Source organism: Patagioenas fasciata, chromosome 4 (assembly GCF_037038585.1).
Source record: "Patagioenas fasciata isolate bPatFas1 chromosome 4, bPatFas1.hap1, whole genome shotgun sequence".
NCBI classification, from domain to species: Eukaryota; Metazoa; Chordata; class Aves; order Columbiformes; family Columbidae; genus Patagioenas; species Patagioenas fasciata.
Window position 1 is genome coordinate 14,958,236 of NC_092523.1, and position 20,965 is coordinate 14,979,200.

At 39.6% G+C, this 20,965-nt stretch overlaps 1 protein-coding gene across 1 annotated transcript; it reads right to left on the reverse strand.

Moving 5' to 3' along the window:
* Positions 1-1,714: 1,714 nt before the first annotated feature.
* Positions 1,715-20,691, reverse strand: WDR1 (WD repeat domain 1). The gene is made up of 15 exons (XM_065837116.2): positions 20,394-20,691; positions 20,044-20,165; positions 16,043-16,133; positions 12,909-13,056; positions 11,299-11,479; positions 9,286-9,363; positions 8,469-8,549; positions 8,118-8,351; positions 7,192-7,281; positions 6,163-6,317; positions 5,410-5,497; positions 4,235-4,345; positions 3,591-3,764; positions 2,661-2,805; positions 1,715-2,364 (listed from the first exon to the last, which is right to left on the reverse strand). The coding sequence occupies exons 1-15, from the start codon at positions 20,407-20,409 to the stop codon at positions 2,255-2,257; spliced, it is 1,824 nt and encodes a 607-aa protein (XP_065693188.1). The 5' UTR covers positions 20,410-20,691; the 3' UTR covers positions 1,715-2,254.
* Between the last annotated feature and the right edge of the window lie 274 nt (positions 20,692-20,965).

Consider the following 20,965-nt stretch of genomic DNA (forward strand, 5'->3'; position numbering starts at 1 on the left):
TTCGACTCTGTTATCTGCCTATGCTGGATCAGCAAGCAGCCTGAATTATGACATCTGGTCCAACAGAAGATTATATATTCAATTTTGTAGTCAGGTTTTGCTATCCAACTACAAGGACCATATTAGCCCTTAAGGAATTAGAGCTCAGGCCACATGCCAATAAACAAATCCAATGGAAGCTGAAGCACGAGCAACCACCCCACAGGCAGGCATCCAAGCACAGGTCTTAATACAGGGTTTCTAGCTAGCAGGCATTCCACACGAGCACTATTACAGTCTTCCAGGAATCAAAAAATACTTTATCCTACACATCACTTTTCAAACATGGTGCACAGGCTCTGACATGCAGGAAAGAATCCACTTGTTGAGGTAGGAGGCTCCAGGAAATACAGCCTTTCCCTCAAAAAACACATTTCATTAGCAGGCCCATCTCTTATAAAAAGCAGGACATGCCAGTGAATTCTTCACCCACAGATATCTGCATAACTTTTCTCCTCCCACCCCCTTATCATTCTCTTATTTTGACAGGGATTCAACTACAACAGGAACCCACTGGGCAGATTCAATAGCAACTCTTGCAGATCAGTCTAGGGAAACAATGGCTGAATTGCACAGGAGCTAGCACAACAATAGCAGAATAAGCTTTAGGGGCTGGACACTGGGAAGTCTTGTTCATCTGGATCTAACGCCTAATTTCAAACATGCCCTTTTCCAAAACTTCTCTTGTCCTTGCATTGTTAATAAGCAAACATGCAAAATCGCTAAGGGAGAGATGCAGTAATCATAAAAAACCACGATGTAAAATATTCTGCTTCTTGGATACAACCTATGCTAACTGTTCTAATGTATATGTTGGTTTACATGCCAGAAGACAACCGAGCACCACTTCCAAAAAGGAATCAACATTTTCCCTTTTAAAAAGGCATTTCACCAAATCATTTTTTGACAGGCAAATTTTTTTTTCAGCAACTGAGCAATGGTCCACAGTATGAGAAGCAGCAAAAGCATTTTATTTGCTGTATAATTAGTGTCAATAGAAATATGATTGGTAAAAAAAACAACACACAAGTCCACACAGAAAGGAAAGCTTAATAAAAACCAAGGAGCACTGGAGGAGTAGTGGTAGACTGAGCAGAGTGGGGTTTTTTAATAGTCTTCCAAAGTTCTGGACAGCAACAACTTCTTTTGGCCACTAGAGATGGTAATGAACCTTCCTACTACTTTGCATCAGAATGTCCTCCTCCTCCACCCTTGCTGGCCCACTCACTTCAAAGCACTTAAAGGTGTTGTGGAGTGTGAGAAGGGAACTAAACACAAGATCATGATCTGTTCGCATTAGGTAACAGCTTCCATGCAACTGTTCTGCACATGCAAAGGCATAAAACTTACTCAGCAAACACTATCTTCTCAAAAAATCACTTCAAGTCATAACAATGCTTCACTGTTTAATTCCTGTATTTTCAGAGGTGATAGAGTACTGATTTTTTTTTTAAACAATAACATGCTTCTCCTCCTTCAAACAGAAAATATCTTTAATCCTTGAAACAGAACCATTTTTTTCTGACATTGAAATGACCAGACATTCTTAATTCATGAAAGTAACAAATGTGTTTCTGAAGCAAGAAATTGCCACAATGATTATTTGTAAACATTATACCCACAACAGTAAGTACATCAAAACCCCACACTTCCACCTTAAAATAAACCACAAAGCTTTGACATGAAATACATAAAAAGTTTATTATGTATGTACCCCATTTTGTTATCTGGAGGAGAAAATCTGAGGCAACAGTTTGGTGCAGTACAGAGAAGCAAAGCAATATACAGTAGCTGCACACAGCTGGATTGATTTCAGATCACAACTAAATACTCTTACTATGACCGTTAGTACAGAAATGTTCTGTAATTAGAAAAAATGAGAAGTATTACTCTCATGCTGTACAGTCTCATGTTTCTTGGTTAGAAAAGAACAAGTGATTGGGTTTGAATCTTTCACATCAACTTGCTTGGCTGTTGCCTCTGGAATGTTCAGCACAAAGATTAAGCTCCAGACATAATTTAAGTGCTTTTCATGTGCAAACTGTTACTGGCTAAAGCTTTCGAAGTACATTTAATTACAGATATGAACACCCTGTAAAGATATGAGGATATGATAGCAGACCCAGAGGCCAATACAGATTCTTTAAGAGAAATGCTATGTTCCACTGCAGTAGTTCTAGTCCCTGATTAGGTCCTTCCAAAGAGAGGGCTTTTTTCAGTTGTAGGAGATAGACCACTCTTTGACAGAAGCATCATGGGATGTTGTTACCAGAGTATGTTCATCCAGCCATGCCAAGCCGCTTACATGATGTAGCCTGTGAGCATCTGTGAGGCAGTGCAAAATAACAAAAAAATTAGAAGGGCTATGCTGACAAAATAACTTCAGCACATATTCCAAATCTGATTTTCAGCTGCATTAAATACAAGTAGCATATTTTAAAAGTGACTACAAAAAAATAACGTAACAGAAGAGTTCCTGCCATTGTAGCAAGACAGAGATTAACAGAGGCTAAATTAGTCTGGGAACATTCAGAGCCTGCTTACCACTAGAAAACAGATACAGTGCTGGATTTCAAGAACTACTTGCAATTTTCAAAAGCAAGATTTTGAAGGAAATGTACCTGGTATCTTGACTCTGGTCTCTGGATCACTTACAGTCCAAACATATACCATCATGTCCATGCCTCCAGAAGCAAAGTGTTCATTGTCTGGTGACCAGGCAATACAAACAACTTTTGCATGGTGTCCATAAAAGACGTTATGTTCCTATTTGAAAGTTAGAGATATGGTGGTGTTAGTTTAGGTTACTTTAGGAAATCATGACTTTTAACGTGTAGTATCACAACAAGCTACCGCAAGACTCCACATAACGTACATCTCAGGTGCACATGGATGCCCTAAACCAAGTGGTGACTTCATTTTATGCCATTTAAACAGTCATCAGGCCAATTAATCCCAAATCGTTTGTAAAAAACATTAAGACTTTTTCTATGAAAGCTGGACCTGTGAAGTGCATATTCAACAACTCCCTTCTTGCTTAGAGGCTTTTAAAATAACCCCGCAGATGCTTCTACAAGTAAAAAGCTTTCATTTAGAAAATGAGACGTTTTTGTGGAATACCATCCTGTGTTTTTACTTCAGTGTAGTTTCAGTCAAAGCTTAGTGACTTTACAGGCTGATACAGCTGAAGAGGGGAAATTGCCCATTTTTTGGTTCTTGGTTAAAACACACTAGACTGAAGGATAAAGCAAGATTCCCTGCTCTAATGTATCCCTTTCTTTGCTCACTTCTTACCATGGAACTGCATGCCACAGCCCACAGAATTTTACTGTCAAGTCTGCTTTATTTACTTTGTTAGATTTTATTGTACTGCGTGATTCTTATGAAGTTGTTGTCCACTTTACAAAAACGCACACAAATTCTCTAAGAGATGCATCAATGATTTAACAATTAATTCTCAGAAGCCACACTATATTTCACTGCAACATATTTATTCATGAGATGCCAATTTGTTTTTAAACAAATGAAACTCCTGTTACAACAGTTCTTACCGCATAGCCATCAGTGACACTGAAGACAGTGACAACTTTGTTTGCATCACAGACTGCAAGAAAGGCACCATCGTGAGAATACGCCAGGTCAGTAACAGGACCTTTAGCTTCCAAAGACTTCTCATCATTTTTCAAAGAGGTTCCTTGGATTGAATACAAACGGACATTCCCATCCTGCAAATTAATAATGAAGAAGGGGGGAAGGTACAAAAATCACTTTAGAGTAGAAAGAGGAAGGCTTACTCAATTTCTGGAACTTTTTGTATCAATTCTATTTGGTAGTGCTTATATTAAGAATTGGTTAAAGAACCTACCATTTATGCTGGCTACAATCCACCAAGTCTATAATATAGACCCAGTTTCTAGAATTTGCATACTTTGAAGCATACACTGGGTAAAAACAATGACAATTTGAAAAGAGCAAATGCAAGATTAAAAAAATGAAATGAACTTTCGGTAACAATGGTGGGAGAACCTGGGGGATGAAAGTCCAGGGACTCCAATTGCACACAGTTTGCTTATTACAATTCTGTTGTTACCAACTGCCCCCTACTACCTCTCAATACAACACACCTATTATTAAATGCTTCTGTTACTAGTTCCAGTGTTAAAAGTAGTGCAAGTTTTAGGACGTGCAACCTTACCGTTCCTCCCACTGCTGCTGTACCTCCTCCAGGGTGAATAGCTACAGCTTCTGGCTCATAGCCAAGGTCATCAATTGCAAAACATTTTTTCTTATCTTTCATCAAGACAATCTGTAAATGGAAAACCAGAAACTAAGAATCCTTCTTCAAAGTGCCTAATACAAAACTATGACTAAGTCACACTGCTTAATCATAAATACAAATGCATTCTGATTGCTTAGAAGTTAACTATACTCTGATCTTAAGGGAATGCGTGGTGACTAACTAATCTGCTGTACTGGAGTAAAATCATAGAACAGTTCGGGTTGGAAGGGACCTTCAAAGGTCATCTAGTCCAACCCCCTGCAATGAGCAGGGACATCTTCAACTCACACTGCTGATGTGCTCTAAATTAGGTAGTACAAGGCATGCTCAACTGCCTTCAGCTTCATCTCATTTGGTTTGAACATGGAAGAAACTTGGACAAAACAGCATTTTTAGCAATGCTTACTCCCTTCCTGTTAAACAGAGGCAGAACTAAATTAGTAGCAAGTTAATACCGCAATGTTAAATTTTAAGAGCTATTTCCTATGCAGTCCCAGACTATGGACATCTGGAACTATAACTCACATGGAAAACAGGTTTGGATAACACTATTGAAAATCCCAGGTGTAAAACTAGCATCCATACAGAAAGCATAAATCATTAGAAGTTAAGCCTGCTTTGATACAAGGTAGCCTTGATTCAATCTCTCTGATTTTGCATGACCTGAATACTACTGGCAAGAATGCTAGAGCTACCTATGCTGTATAACAGCATTAGTTAATTGGATTAGTTGCCAAAAAAACCCAAAGAAAAATGCAGAAGCAAGACATTCTTTCCTACAAATCATGTCACTGAACAGATCAGGCAAGAGCATGATTCAGAGTGGCGTAGCCTTCCAGTACAGAGCTGTATCGACAACAAATTTAGATGTATCCACACGAGAGTGGATAGATAAGACTACCAAATTGATACAGGATGCAAAAAGGCCTATCAAGTATCCTGCTCAATTATGTTCCCCCTAGGTCTTACTAGGAAATTCTGCAGACATGCAAGGTGATCCCACTTAACAGGTTTGTCAGAAGCCATCATGTCACCATGCATGGCATTATTAACAGAACAATTGAGTAGATAATCTGCATGTTTATACTTACTTGTCCAATGCATAGAACTACAGTATAACCACCAGGACCCACAGCTAAACATTTTGGTTGAACATCCATTTTCACAGCATCCTGGCCACTGGAGGAAGATGTGCCGAGGTAAAGGAGCAGGAAGGACAAAGCACAAAAATTATTCCACGCCCACCATTATTTAAAACTGTCTATTCAAATAACCACCCACTAATGATCAAGAACATGCATAGTATGTTTTTGTGTTTTAAATAATCTGCAAAGTTTCCTTCTGTTTACTGTTTATAGCACTAGTATCTTGATCAGGCAGTATACCTTCAAAGTGAAAGTCAATGTTACTACACTAGAGCCTAAATTTTTAAACTAAGTAGGTAATCTTAATATGATTCCTTGAAGTATTTTGCTTTAACTAGTTTCCATGAAGAAACAGCTGTGTCCCACCCCTCCTACCCAGTAATATTGGTAATAAATGTGGTTATTTATGAATATATAACAAATGCCCTTCCCACAGCCCCCAAACTAAGCCACCCAATGGAAGTCAGATCTCTATCTAACCTGTGGAAGGGATGAGACAAACTGAAAAGTCTGGGATGCATTTCTTGTTGTCACAGAAAAAAGCAAGGTTGGTACAGCAATCATTTCTACAGTTTCCATGGTAACTTAAAACCTGAATAAATTGCAGCATAAAATCCTTTACCATGTAAATCAAGAAAACTCTTGCTGCAGAACAATTAGGGCTGCAATACTACAATAAGAGGCAACATTTTAACTAACCTGTAGTCCCTCTTGCTAAGGTTGGTATAGCGCACAGTATCATCCATGCTGCAGGTGACCAGCTGATCCATTTCATCCACTGCCATTCTAGAAACCTGGTTTGTATGGCCTTTCCCAGAAAAGCCATCATTCTCTCCGGTTTCAGAATCCCAATAATGTGCATAACAGAATTAAGGAACATCTGAAGATACTGGTGCAGTCAGATACAGCATCATAAAAACTTAAATAATTGACAGACTAGCTAAGGTTAGAAGGGACCTCTTGAGATTGCTTGGTCCAACCCACTGTTCAAATCAGTGTCAGCTACAACAGGCTGCCCACTCCATTGGGTTTTGAGTATCTCTAGGGATGAGGACTCTACAAGCTCTGTGGGCAACCTGTTTCAGGGTTCAACCAACCTCACAATCTCAAAATACTAATTAAAAACAAACCTCTGATATTCTGTAATGAGCTAAATGACCTATCCCAGCAGATAGTGGAACAATTAGCATTAGGTCCAAGAATGGGAAATACTTCTAAAAGAATTAAAGTTAGAAGTCCTGCAACATTTGCTTTCCCTGATGTTTTAGGTTAACATCAATTTGAACTATTAACGCTATACTACATGTTTGTAAAGAAACGAGTCCTATATTTATAATGGTTTATGCCAAAGTGACACCATTTCAACGCACCACAGCAAGCAGGATGAAGGACTGCAGTTTAATTTCTAAGCCTCAGAACACTGAAGAAAAGCCAACAATCTTCTAGCTGAACACACCCCAGCCTCAGCCCTTAACATGCCCTTTGAGAATCAGGCAGCATTCCCAGTGTTTTGCTCCAGAAACCAACAGGACTAAAATAGAGTCTCAAAAGTGTAAGTTTTTTTTCAGTAGTGAGACAGCCCAGTAACATTTGGGATACCAAATAAAGGAAACAATCCATGTGTCACACAACTACAAAAACACATCTCAGTACAAGCGGGAAAAACACAACTGTAAAGAGAGGTGCATGTTAATGGGTCAGAAAAGATATCACTATTATTCAAAGGATATTAATATGACCATCATTACTTCCAGAGTAAATATAGGACTTTCCACCATTTTTATGCACTGTAAGACACTGAATTGATTTACTATGACCCTGTGAATGAGACAAGTAATAGTTACAGATAGGCGATTTCTCATCTTATCACATACATAAATCAGCTTATATGAGAAGAACTATAGGTTATTCAGAAAATAATATTATTTTATTCACAAGCATTAAAAATCATGCAGAATACACCACTAATTAATGGTGCAGTCACTTAACTGTTGCAGGATTACTATTTCCATATACTACTCCTTGAAGAGAAGGAATAGGCACTGAGAATATCCTTATTAGACCGGGCCAAAATACTTTCATGGCCTTTTCATTTAAAAAGTTTGCTTTTCATACACTTTATGATTCAGGGAAGAGGACTAAATATGGTCATGTACTCACACCAACTGTCAGTATTATGGCATCAATAGCAAGAATCTGGGACGCCTTTTCTAGTTCATGTAAAAATGTAAAGTCCCATGAGAGTGCTTGTGTCAGGGAACTCTTTAATTCCTAAAGTTAAAGCTCAACTGCACAGTACCCCTAGTCACCTTGTTCACAATACACTAGTTCTGGTAGAATGAGGCATCACTGGTAGCTTTTTATCTATGCTACATTTCTTTTCTCATTTTAAGAATGCTTAAAAGCTACAATGAACCTGACTGATAACCTTAATTGAAACCAAAACCAGTCTGTATACTTGCACAAAGCACAGTATCGTGGATGTAACATTTTAACATCTTGATTCATGTGACTTACAAGAGTCAGTCACACATAGCTTGTCTGGCAATGCTAATTTAACAAAACCATTTTTCAAGTTATTATTTCATCTGAACAACTTCAACCACTGAGTCATTTATTGCAGAAACCAGTGCAACAACAGAAGTTTAACCTACCTTTATGACACGTAAAGGCTTATTTGGATTGTTCTTGTCCAAATAATTGATGTAGCCAGACAGGGAGAGAGTCAGTAAGCGGTCCTTCTGCCACAAACAACCCAGCTGCTGATCCAATACATTTGATCCCATGTTAAAAGTACTGACAACAGAATTAGCACCAACATCCCAGATTTTAGCAGTTTTATCTCCAGAAGCAGAAAGCAACTGACTACTGTCAGGGCTCCAACTAATCTGTAAAACAAATGTCACCACAAGACAGCAAATGCATTTATTATTGCAAGACTTCACGGTCCATGAACTTGGTAATGAAATACTACGGATCATTTGTACAAATGAAGCGATACTTACAGCATAAATACCTCCATCATGAGCTTTGCCTCCACCAAGAGCACACACTTTCTCTCCAGTCTTCCCATCATAGACAAAAATCTTAAGAGAGCACACAGACATGTAACTTAAAGAGAAAAGCAGTAACAGAAAAAATATAAGAACTGAAATACTGGTACTTGCACTGCAGAGATCATTCTTTTGTTATATGTTATGTATGTTTATTAAACACTAGCTTTCTGAACAAGAGGCACAAGTATTCTTGCATTTAATATTTAAGACTAAACAAATGAGATGACAATTGTAAATAATCACAGAAAGCCACTCTGTACATTGGATCCTGACATTTGAAATTGTGGATGATGTTACATTTTTGACTCCTGCTGTGATGGCAGCTGCTTAGCACTGCAGTCACGGGAGTCTGCCTTCTTCAATGGAGGAGCTACCTACAGCAACAGGTCATTATCAAGCCTGCCCTTATCAGTGGGGAGCCTACATGGAGCTGGATTGCTATCTGTGAGTTCAGTATTTTCAGCTGGACTTCAGTATTATAACAGGGACATACATATTCCAAAAATCTAGTATGTTCCTACCAAAAGAACATGTAAGAGAAGCAATATGCTAGGGAGATGGAGCAGGGCGAAAAGCAGAGTGAGAATACTCTGGTGGATGTCAGTTGCTACAGCTTTATAGGAATACACTTCAAAGTTTAAGCCAGTTATTTCTTGGCATGAAAAAAGAAGCAGCATGGATTGTACAATACTAATCCTATTTCCAAAATGCAGAAGAAAATCTTCTCATGCTAAAATCACTACAAAAAGAGTCCTTTGTTTTTTACCTGGCCATCTGCACTAGCTGTAGCAAGCCTGTTCCCATCAGGAGAAAACCTCACACAGTTCACAAATCGTGTATGGTCCTGTATGGAAAAAAAAAAAGTAACAATCAGCACACAAAATAAGAACAGACCTTTTTACATAAAAGATAATCCAGTAACAATCAAGTTCTCTTACATGTGAGCCACAAATTAGCTGTGTAGGAGATGCCTGCTGTAGAGAACTGCTAGAGAAGAAGTCTAGCCTTTTGTCTAAAGAGGATCATGGGGATCAAGAACAGTCCATGGAACAAATTGTAACATCAATACTGGTGTATCTCAGACAACTTAGGAGGCCACCAGGTGAGCGAGTACCCAGTTTCAGGGACAGGTAGGAAAAAAACCCTCAGCTGCAGCCTAGATGCAAACATGGGATTCTTGCCCACTGGTCACTAAGTTCTTCTGCAACATTCTACAGATTTTGACTCTTGCTTCATTGCACAAGTAAGTTTCATGCATAGAAGAGTACTTTATCCTTCTTATTGTAAAAAGCACAGGCATGAAGAATAAATTATTATTTTACTGGATTTCCATTTCTGGGAGACTCCATTAGTGGTGAAGTAATCAGGCAAGACTGATACATGCTCCCCAAATAGACCATTTACAAGTAGGAGACTATTCAAACCATGCTAACTAGAAAACACACGTTAAATAGGGAAGCGCCACAACGAGGCCAAAGCTCCCATGCAAAGAGATTTGGGAGGCTATTTTTAGTATTACGAAAGGCAGGTTCTAACCTACTTTCTTTTAACTACAGATTTATTTTTTCCTGATGATACCTCAAGCTCTAATCTAAACCATATATCAGCCTGTAGCAGAATCCTATGTATCAACTCAAATATCACTTTAAAAGGAAGACTGTATCACATACTAGTCTAAGGAGCACTGGTAAGTAATTAAGACTTCAGAATTCCAAGAGAACCAGCTTAGCAAAATGCAAGTATCAACTTAAGTTCAGAAATACATTGGGCAACCACATCATTTCATTGGATTGCAAAGCTCAAAACAATTCCTCTTCCTGAACTGGAATGGAATCCTTACTAAAGTCAGTGCACAAAGACTACTCAAGGCACACACTTAAAAAAACCAAAAGGCCTACTACTGTGTTTTTAAAAAGAAAATACAAATTAAGCATTTTCAATTTCCTACTGTAATAACATCCAGTATCTCTGCAATAGGTTTGTGGGGGTTTTTGTGTGGTTTTTTTTTTTTTTCTGTGCGTGCTTTTTTGTTGCTGTGGGGTAGTTGTTTTTTGTTTGTTTTTTTTAGGCAATAGACATGTGTTCTGCCATCAGAAACAGCTGCAGAAGCTTTTGGGTTTTTATTTTCTTTGGTCTCAAGTAACAATGAATGTCTTCAACATGGTCATTCCAGGCTTTGTTTCATTTACATTAGAGATTTTAACTAGTAGAATAATAAGTAGGAAGTGAAAAAGTGAAAAGGAACATAGAAACAGAAAATTGACCACACAAGTTACATACTCATTCCTTGTAGAAATCAGTTACGTTTTCAAACATCTACACTCAGCCCTTCTAAGCTGCCCTGGGATTTCAGATTTGAGCACTCTTTAGCAGATTGGAAAACTCCATTCACATCACCACATTTCTTGAATCAAGTACCTTAGAACCTTGGAGAATATTAAGAACTTCTACATGTCTGCACTGGAAAGCAGAGCTCAGAAAGCACCAACAGGGCCAATGAAACACCCTACTTCTTAAGTTATCAAAGAGGATGAATTGCCAAAAAAACAAGAGATCTGAAGAAGTACTTGAGGTTTTGTTTTTAAACAATCATTTATTTCAGGTTTCTTGGCCTGACACAAGCCTCCAGTTGTATAGGTTTAGGAAAGCTACTTGACACCAGTTATCCCTCAAAAGTTTGTTCTAACAGCTACTTGTGACAAAAACTGCAACCTGGTTGGAAAGCTTTTGGTCAACTTGTCGCATGGTTCAACAGAGCCACATCTAAACTTAAACTCACACTCATGGTAAACTTGAACTTGAATGGTGGTCCCTCAAAGAAAGCAGCACAGTTGTCATCACTGCCAGTTGCCAGACGATATGGTCTTGTTTGTTTAATGTCCACACTGTTGATCACTTTGTTGTGCCCAGTAATCTCGCCAACAGAAGAACCACTGTCCCACAAGAATACTGCTCCGAATCTAGTTAGAAAAGCACATAATAACTACAATTCATAAAAATTATGTGTAGGTTAACTCCTTAAGAATCTGCTAACAGTAGATTTGAGTGCACTTAAAGAAAAGAAATTAGGTCATCTTGTTAATCTCATGCAAGCGCATCATAGTTCCCTGAAGGCTATTTGAGATCGTGCCACAGAGAGAATCTAATCTTCAATAGGAGAGATTTGCTGAAGTGGACAGACAAGCAAATTTGACGTATAAAGCTTCTAAAATTCCAAGATCCTAAAGATATTCTCCAGTAAGTCTGCTGGTTTATAAAAGAAAGCAGTAAGTTATTCCATCTGCCTAGCCACTACACAGAATGCAGAAAGCTAGGCTAACAATGACATCTGATTATTTAGCCTAGATTGAGTACCATCACTCTTACAACTATTACTACTTAAAGGCTTAAGGAAGAATAGTTATAACAGCATTTGTCAGTTCTTACTTAAAATCAACTTAAAAAAAACCAAAACAAAACCACAACAGTATAATCAGTAAAGTGGTAATAAACTGTCAGAGCATTGCTATTAAAATTCTGCAGAATCACATCAGCAAAATTCTAGACTGAAAGTGCATCCACCTAACAGGAAACTACCAGAGTTTTTGAAGTAGCAGAGCAAATTTACATAGCATTTACCCAGGGGCACACAGGGGTGGAGAGGGCAATGGAGGACAAAGAATTTCTCTCAAAATTCCAAACACAGTACACGATGGGAATTAAAAAAATGGTGCAGGGGATCGGGGAATAGGACCACAGTATGTTTTTCAGGCCTTTCAGCGTAAGACTACCTGGTCTGGACTCTCTCTGTCAGCCTTTAAACATAGAAGAAAGGACACAAACCTGATTGTAATGGGAATCTCTGTCAGGTAAGGACCACCAATTGTGATTTTCTCTTAACTACCATAACAAGGCCTAAAAATATGGGTGTGCTCCTGAGGGAAAAAAGTCAGAGATCCTTTTTTTCTTGAATTTTTTTCACTCTTATTCAATCATGTCCTCTCAATTTGGGAGGGGTGAAATAAGAGGTAGAATTGTCTTGTGGTTCTCCCTTCCTAGTCTACCAGAATTAGACAAAAAAAAAAAAAAATAAATAAATCCATTAAAAGGCACACTGAAGATTTACCACTGAATGTAATACCCACCTCTAAAAGGCAAACAAGACCCACAAAACTTCTAAATTGAGCAGGTTCCAACAAAACTGTATTTTCCAAGTAGTTTTACAGCTGTCAAGTACTGCACAAAGAATTCTGCCACAGAACAGCACAACTTGAAGTCTAAACAGGGAACAAGCCATGACTTTCCTCCCTCGAAGAATTAAAAGCTTTGTGCAAAGAACCTGCTTTGTTACAATACAGAGGTTTACAGTATACGTATATACATATACACACACAGAAAAGAATTACTCACTTTTCCCTTCCTTCTCCAACCACAGCAATTCTCTTGCTGTCTTCAGTCCAGGCAAGGTCCTTTATTTTTCCAGCAAACGGCTGATACTCATACTTCAGTAGGTGCTCCTTCTGTGTAGTATCCCAGATTCTCAGCTTTCCAGAGACATCTGCCATAATAAAATAGAATATAACTATTGTTTCTACAGCATAGCTCAGTCACATGATTCAGCAATCTGTCAGGATACAGATTTTCAGCTACACTGAACACTTGTACTAGGGACCTATTCTCTTACCCTACCACAATTACTACAAATCACTTGATCTAGGAATGCTGAAAACTACAGCTGTTTCACCAGACTATGTTTTTAACCAGATACTGACATTCAAGACATGCAGCGATAAATACAACAGAGACACAACTTCTGCAAACAGACATGAAAAAATTGCAGAGTAAGAGGGTAGGAACTCTAATTTAGTTTTCAGCTAATATGTGCTAAGTATAAAAAACAAACCACCCCCTACACCCCAACAGCTACAGGATCACTTACTCACACTTCACTGCGAAGCCACCCTGTGTCTACAATAAGAGAGTAATCCGGTGGACAGTGGCTAATGCACTAAAATTCATACCTCAGCTTTTCTGTACCTTCAAAGCAAACCCATTTTGCATACAAATACTAGATATATGTAAACATAAAGAGATTTCTGCCCATAGAACGCGATTCATGCACACTCATCAGCATACATGCTTTTGTACAGAAGCATGCACACACTTAATGTTGTGTGTGGATACTGGCACTACCTAGATTACTACAAAGGAATCCAACAGACTATTCAAAAATGGTAACATCACAAGCAGCAGATATAATACAGGTCATAACAATTTAAGACTTAACATAATGAAAGCTTTCTTGGACACTGTTTCCTTTCAGTATAACTAAGACCTAGAGCTTGCTTCTATTCAGAGCAATTACTGTGGTGCAGTACCACAACCAGAGAAATTGTTCTGTACACAGACAGGTTTATGCATCTCTAATGAATACCACACAGCAAATTCTGTGTGTATTGGACCCTTCATAGAAGCCATTGTTTTAGAATAAACCACATGCTAAAATATATACCCTTCACCTCAGCAGAACATTTTTGAGTTTAGTTTGCTAATTACTGGTGCATCTTTACAGTTCAATTTAAACATACAGCAACCCTGTATCTTTGGGACCTGATCTTGAACTCATCTTCTCCACTCCTCCTGAAAGGACAGATGCAGAATCCTCCATTTTACAGAGGGAATTTGTTGTTGAAGCAGATTTTAATGTGGACTTCAAAATCTATCTATTAATAGATGGAGCAAACACTTAGGACACACATAGCTTTAACTTTGTGGTGGTATCTCCCATTACTACATCTGTTATGACTGCAGTAAGAGAAATTACCATAAAAGCCCTGAAGCATATTGCCAAAGGTCTGTCTCATCAAGCACATGAAGTATTAATGCAGGCTGCATGGCTAATGCAGATTTATAGATAGAGAAATTAATCATACGCGTTATACTTAGGAACAGCCTAAACGGCCTGATACTATCTTCAGACCCCATGCTCAGCAGTATCACAAAACTATTTTTAAATGACAGAGAGGAGACACTTTTTAAGGGAAATAATGCTGCCTAAATTCATTTAGTCAGGTATGACAGACAACTTCTGAAAAAAGTCAGCTGAATACAGCCCTAGGAGCAAGGAGCTTCCTTAAGCTGATCATTAATGAAAAGCTTCTTCACAGATCAGGCTACTTGTATATTATATATTTTAGAGAGGACTGAAAATCTACACGGCTAAAAGAACAAAACAGACTGTTATTCTGAGAGTTAAGTACAGCACAAACCTAGAGCACCATGTCTGTAGAATAAAGAATGCAAACTGGATTTTAAGAAGGTACTAAATTTGACATATGGTCCACACACAAGACTGAGCCAAAAAAATCCTGGCTCTCATTCCTTTCAGACAGGGAAGGGTGAAAAAAAAAATTTAAACAACAACAACAAAAAAAACCCACTCCAAAACAGTTGTGCCAGTATTCTTAAAGGTTCCCCAGTGCTCAAAAGGTACACATTGTAGTACAGCTTTCTGATATACAGGAAGCTAAGGAGGACAGAATATTTCACATTTAAAAAAATACTGTTCCCTTAAAATTGCTATGAAACTGCCACTCTAAGACCTGTGCATGAGTCTGGACTCAATTTCTAAGCAGCTCATAATCACAATGTTTTATTTTCAGATACATTACTTAGAAAGTATTTCTGTATTTGGGCACACTACTTATTAAGCATTTCTAATTGACAATGGCAAGCAGATTTTAAAAAATTCTATAGATTAACTGCAAACATCGTTAAGAAATGGAAGCTATAGTATCGTATCTATTACTATTCCATTGTATACCAGTTCTCCTGAAAAAGATCAATTATTTGAAGCAAGCTTCTATTAAAAAGGGTTTAATTCTTTGTAAGTCATTAAAAACTGCAGCCATTTCCACTAACAATCCAGGAAATTCATACTGTAGAAATCCATGTTACCCATTCTCAGACTATTGATTCATATGCATTACACGGAAACTGAGAATCAGCCTCTTCCCCTGCCAACTTACCAAAGAAAGCTTTTTTAGTTCAGGTTACAAATGTTAAGGAAAGTCATGCCAAGTCTTGCCAAGTTAAGTCAGGAAGAAAGGAGGAGGAAAAAGAAAGCAGTATGAACTCTTCTAGAATACCCGCCCTGCTCCCAAAGTATCAAAGTTTATTAGGAAACAGAAACAATGGTCCTGTATTTCAGAAATAATCTTCATTCTGCTGCACAAGTCTTCATTACACTAAGATTTGTTCTCTTTAACACTTTTCACTGAGTATTTAAAGTTCATTTCTGGATTCTGATTTAAATAATAAATTTTAAAAGGACCAAGCGTGTCACTAAACCCACTGCTTCAGAAAGAGATTAGAGGAACAAATACAGAAATCATTCCTCCCTCGGGCATGTATACATAATCCCATTGAAGCATGTCACATTGACCATGTATATTCTACACATAAATGTGAAGCGTTACTACTCCATCAAGCACTTTAACAGCTCTGTCCACATATCTCACACAGCATGCGCACCAATACTTTACCTCCAGATGCTATGTAGAATCCACTGGGAGCGTACTTGGCAACTACAACCTGATGGGCATGCTCAGTGTAGATGTCAGCTATTGCAGGATTCTAGTTTAAAGGAAAAAAAAAAGTTACCAAGTTGTATTTCCTGGTTTTCAAAGGAATAAAACCAGATATTCAAAAATAAAATTCGGAATTTCTCCTTGCACGCCTGCTTTCTCACTCTTCCTTCCAGCTTAAATTGAGCCATTGTCTAAAACTGAGCAGTGCACTGCACATTGTTGAACACTGCTCTCCAGTACCACTAAAACACACTAATTTCTAACAACTGACACAATATATTTCCTCTAATAGCCAGAATTGCTGCGACCCTTTCCTCTTCAAAACCTGCTGAAAGGTAGAAAAACACTCTCCAAAGTAACAGGCCAAGCATCAGGCTTCCTTTTTATGGGGCAGGCCCAGGTAAGGTAGTTACCCAAACAGAACATTAAACATGAGCTGTGCTTTGCACCACACATCCAAAAGTTCTATTATAGTTGAGTATGAAAATTAAGCATACCATTAACAAGATTGCATGGCCATTAAACATCACCATGTACTCAAGATGACCAGTGAGGTGCACGAGGCTTGCTCTTCCTTGCCGATTGCCATCTGGTTAAAAAGCTAGTACACTAGCACCAGAAAGTATGTTTTGCCTCCTATCAAGAAATGTACTGGAGTTCAGGAAGAAATTCACTGCCACTCCATCATAATTTTCTCTCTTCAGTCTTAAAATGTTTTCAGATGCTTCAGGTTGGACAAAACTGACTCTGTCTCAGCAGATCAGTAATGTTACACTACAAAGGTACTATACAAAACAAAAGGATGAAACCAAGGCAAAAATCTGCTCTCAAGTGAATTGTGTAAAAAAGATGTTCTACATGTTTTCCAAATATACTGCACGTATGCTACAACAGTAATACACTATACCTTAAAAGAATTTTTCTACTGGTTAACAGATATCTCCCAGCACCAGAAATTTGACTCATATGGTCAAAACAGAAGTCCATTTTAACTGCTATAATTAATACAGATTTATTCAACCACACCAGAAAACGACTTGATGTTATGGTATGACTCAGACATCCAATCAGGAAAAACTAAAACACCCGCTCTGTGTTAGAAAGCAGACAGTCTCCTGCTTGCAAGAGATCTTGCTGTTGCACTACTGCTGCATCTCAGGAGACAGAATACAGCTTACTCATGCAAGAAGCAGCTCTTTTTCATTCCTGCTTTTTATACATTGCTTGAGTGCATTATAGCCCTACTTAAGTCACAATCATCTGCATTTACAGCATGCAAGTCACTCTCCATTTTGTGTGCAACTCAATTTTATCTATGCAAGACAAGACAACGTTTTCCCCATTCTGTAACTGCATCATCTACAAGTTCAGTGAGCTTAAAAACTGCCACACTTTGTTAGCAGTGGTGTTCATTAGCAGCTGCTATTTTACAGCAAGGATCTCAAAGAGGCCAGAAAGCTAAGGTGATGAGAGACTGGACTTAACAGACTGACTTAAGGGGTTAAACGCAAGATAGATTCCCAAATTTAATATACTGTAAACACATTCAGGAAACCAGGTAATAAGTCAAAGCTCCCAATTTAAATGCTGTTTATTTGATAACATCATTTCTGCTTGTAAAGTCAGTTTTTTAACTTGTCTTTCAGATCAAAACCCAAAAAAGGGTCACTTCTAAAGAGATTTTAGGATAAGATTATATTGTTAGTTGGGACAAACACATTACCTAATACTACACTCAACAAGCGTGAGCTTATGTGGCTTATTTCAAACACTGAAACCAGAGCCATATATGAAAGTGAGCAGATGAAGTCCCAAGCTTCAGAGTAGATTCAGACACATGAAGACAATAAAATATTAACAAGGTATGAAACCTTACAAATATCACTAGTCCTTCTGAGTCACAGTGCTTTTCCAGCACTGTGACAGGACTTTTTATTCTTAAAAGAAGTCTCTAGCTCATGCTCAAAGATCAAGCATTAACCCTGAGCACCATATTCATCACCACTGATTAGCTAACACTAGATAGCTTCAGACTTGAGAGAAAGGTGATCACTGCATTTTAATGTTATTCAATTAGAGTACAACCACCCCACTGGAGAACTGTTCATGGAGGAATTACACACAGATCTCCTAGTATTTCATTTGGATGTTGCAAACTATTACAGGCTTCCGTATTTTTCAGAGAAGACACAGCTCTCAGCTAAGAGAGGACACACTTCCACACTGGTTTGTGAAGAAACTACAGCATGCTCCAACACACAAGCCATAGCACAGGCTTGGGTCAATCTCTGTGTCACTGCTACAGTATGTTCCATAGTTGTCTGCAGAGTGTCACCTGTCAATTATTAACAGCAGCAGACTATCCTTAACAGCCAGGTAAGTTTGTGTATCAGCACAAATTACACCATAAAACTGAAGGATTTATGCCTTCCATTCTCAGCTTCCCTTGAGAGTTTAAACAGCCTAAATTTGAATTCCCACAATCCCACCTCGCCTGTACTCAGACCTTGCCACATGCACTACATTCTGGCTCAAGCTGGGACCAACATTTGCACTGGGCAAATCTTCAATCAGCTAGTTCAGGAAGATAAAAGCAATTTGTTTTCTTCCAATTTAACCCCCAAAATAGGGTCGTATGAGCATTAATGACAGTACGAGGGAGGAAGTCACAATCCATAACTTGGGCAAAAAGTGTAATGTAAGCAGAGCGGCTTTTCTCTCTTCTCTCATCACACTGTGTGCCATTGCAGTGTTTAACTGGGGATTCTGGTTTCAGAAAATTGAACTTTTCTTAACACCAAGAGTGAAACACTATGACAACATTATACTGAGACACTGAAACCAGAGTACAAGCTCATTTTTAAGTGGATGAATTTAAACTGATACCAAACATGAAACTTGCAAAGAATTAAGTTATTAGCAGCACTTCTGTATTACAGCATGACAATGAAAAAATGTCTGAATATAGCAGGGGTCATGAGATAAATCAGGAAAAAAAGTAATTAAAAAAAATCAGTTTACAAGGGTGATTTACAGAAGCAGCCATAAACAAATCCGTTGTTGTGGAGACCTAAAAATTCCAGAGAGGTATGACCTGCCCCCCCGCAGGCCACATCTGCAGTAACAGGGGAACTAAATCTAGGGGAGGATTTGGTTTTCTAAAGAACAAACATTTACTGTGAAGAAAAGTATTTTTCGACAACCAGTAGCAAGACAATAGCCTAGACATGTAACGCTTCCTTCCTACTTCTCAAAGGGATGCCATCTTTGAACAGAAATCATTTAAATGACTCACTTAACATTCCTCTAGTTACCAGCAGAGAAGTTAAAAAAACCAAAACAAAACAACAAGCCCCAAACCTCCACAGCACTGAAAACATTAACTGGGGCATTCTAATATTCAATCAATGAGAAAAGTTCCCTGTAACCAGGGCTGAGAACTCAACACATAAACAGTTTGCCAGAGAGTCAAGCAACTGACAAATGTTTTGAATCCCCGAGGGTAGGAAGGGAAAAAAATAAGCTATGGACTACTGCATTTAAAGATAGGTGTTTGAAACCATTTGCTTCTCTTAGAAGCTAAAGCCTCAGCACAGCAAATAGGGAAGTTCATTTATTAGGCAAACACAACATTCAACCTCACAACAGCAATACTTCAGAAGATAAACAGGGCCAACAAGAATATACCAGTCTTGTCTACAAATTCTATGCAAAGAGAGGGAGAGAACTGCACATTTTACTGAGATTTAATACAGGTTTTAGGAGTCATTGCCAATGGTTTTATGCCTGAGTCATGCACCCTACTTATTCCCCTGCTGATAATCACAGATTTGTGACCTCAATTGAAATTACTAACTGTGAATGAAGGAAGCACAGGCTATTAAAGGAGAAGGGCTGGGAAACAAAACTTATCTAAAGCTTTATACTACGGAACAAAATAAATCAGGATACATTACATCAATGTTTCTGATGACGACACATTTTCCGTTGGTATAAAGAAAATTGTTGCCCTTAGGATCACCTCCGATAATTTTGGAAACGCCTCGTTCAACCTGCGGGAGGCTGGCGAACACTTTTTCTACAGGAAAAGGAGAAAGCAGGGAGGAAAAATACAATAAAAACGAGGTGTTAATTTCCCGCCGCTCCCGGACGTCAGCCCAGCAGCCAGACCCCCGCCGGCAGCCACGGTCACTTGTTGCTGTCAGGAGGAACCGCCCGCCTCCGGACCCCGGCCGGCGAGTCCCCACCGCCGCCACCCCGCGTCCCTCCGCAGCCCGCGCCCCGCCGCTCCAGCCCCGGTGCTTACTGATCTCGTACGGCATCCTCGCCCACTTGTTACTGCGCGGGCGCCGGCACTAGCAAGGGCGGTCTGGGGAGGGCGGTGGGCACAGCCCCGCAGGCGGACCGGCCTCTGGCGGCCTCCGGTTGGGTTGGGTCCGGACCGGCCTGTGGCGCTCGTGGTGGTGGTGCCGCCGCCCCAGCCCCGCGCGCCCAGCGGCACGAACCAGGAAGCGCCCGCGCGGCCCGCCGCTCTCCCCTGCCTTTGACCATATATAGTCAACTCTGCTCGCGCCGCGCCGCTCCCCGCCAGCCCGCGCCCCGCTCCCTCCCCCGGAAATGCCGTCGGCTCGGACGGGCCCGGCGGGGGCTGCGCTGGGGCGGCCGCAGGAGGCGGCCCCGCCCCGACAGGAGCTGCGCGCAGGCCGCGGCCGGGGAGAGGGGGAGAGGGAGAGAGAGAGGGAAAGGGCGGGCGAGCGGGCGCCACACGGCGGCTCTACCCGGCCTCGCGGTGGGCGCGCTGCGCATGCACGGGACACCACCCCTGCTGTGTATTTCCCCGGCGCACGCGCGTGGCTGGCGCTTGCGCGGAAGCGGTGG

What these genes read in the sequence shown, in the direction of transcription:
- WDR1 (XM_065837116.2), bottom strand. An exon ending in TCGTCATCAGAAACATTGAT is followed by an intron (nt 16,134 to 20,043) that starts GTAATGTATCCT and finishes CCTTTAAACTAG; the next exon opens with AATCCTGCAATAGCTGACAT. An exon ending in ATTCTACATAGCATCTGGAG is followed by an intron (nt 13,057 to 16,042) that starts GTAAAGTATTGG and finishes TTATTATGGCAG; the next exon opens with ATGTCTCTGGAAAGCTGAGA.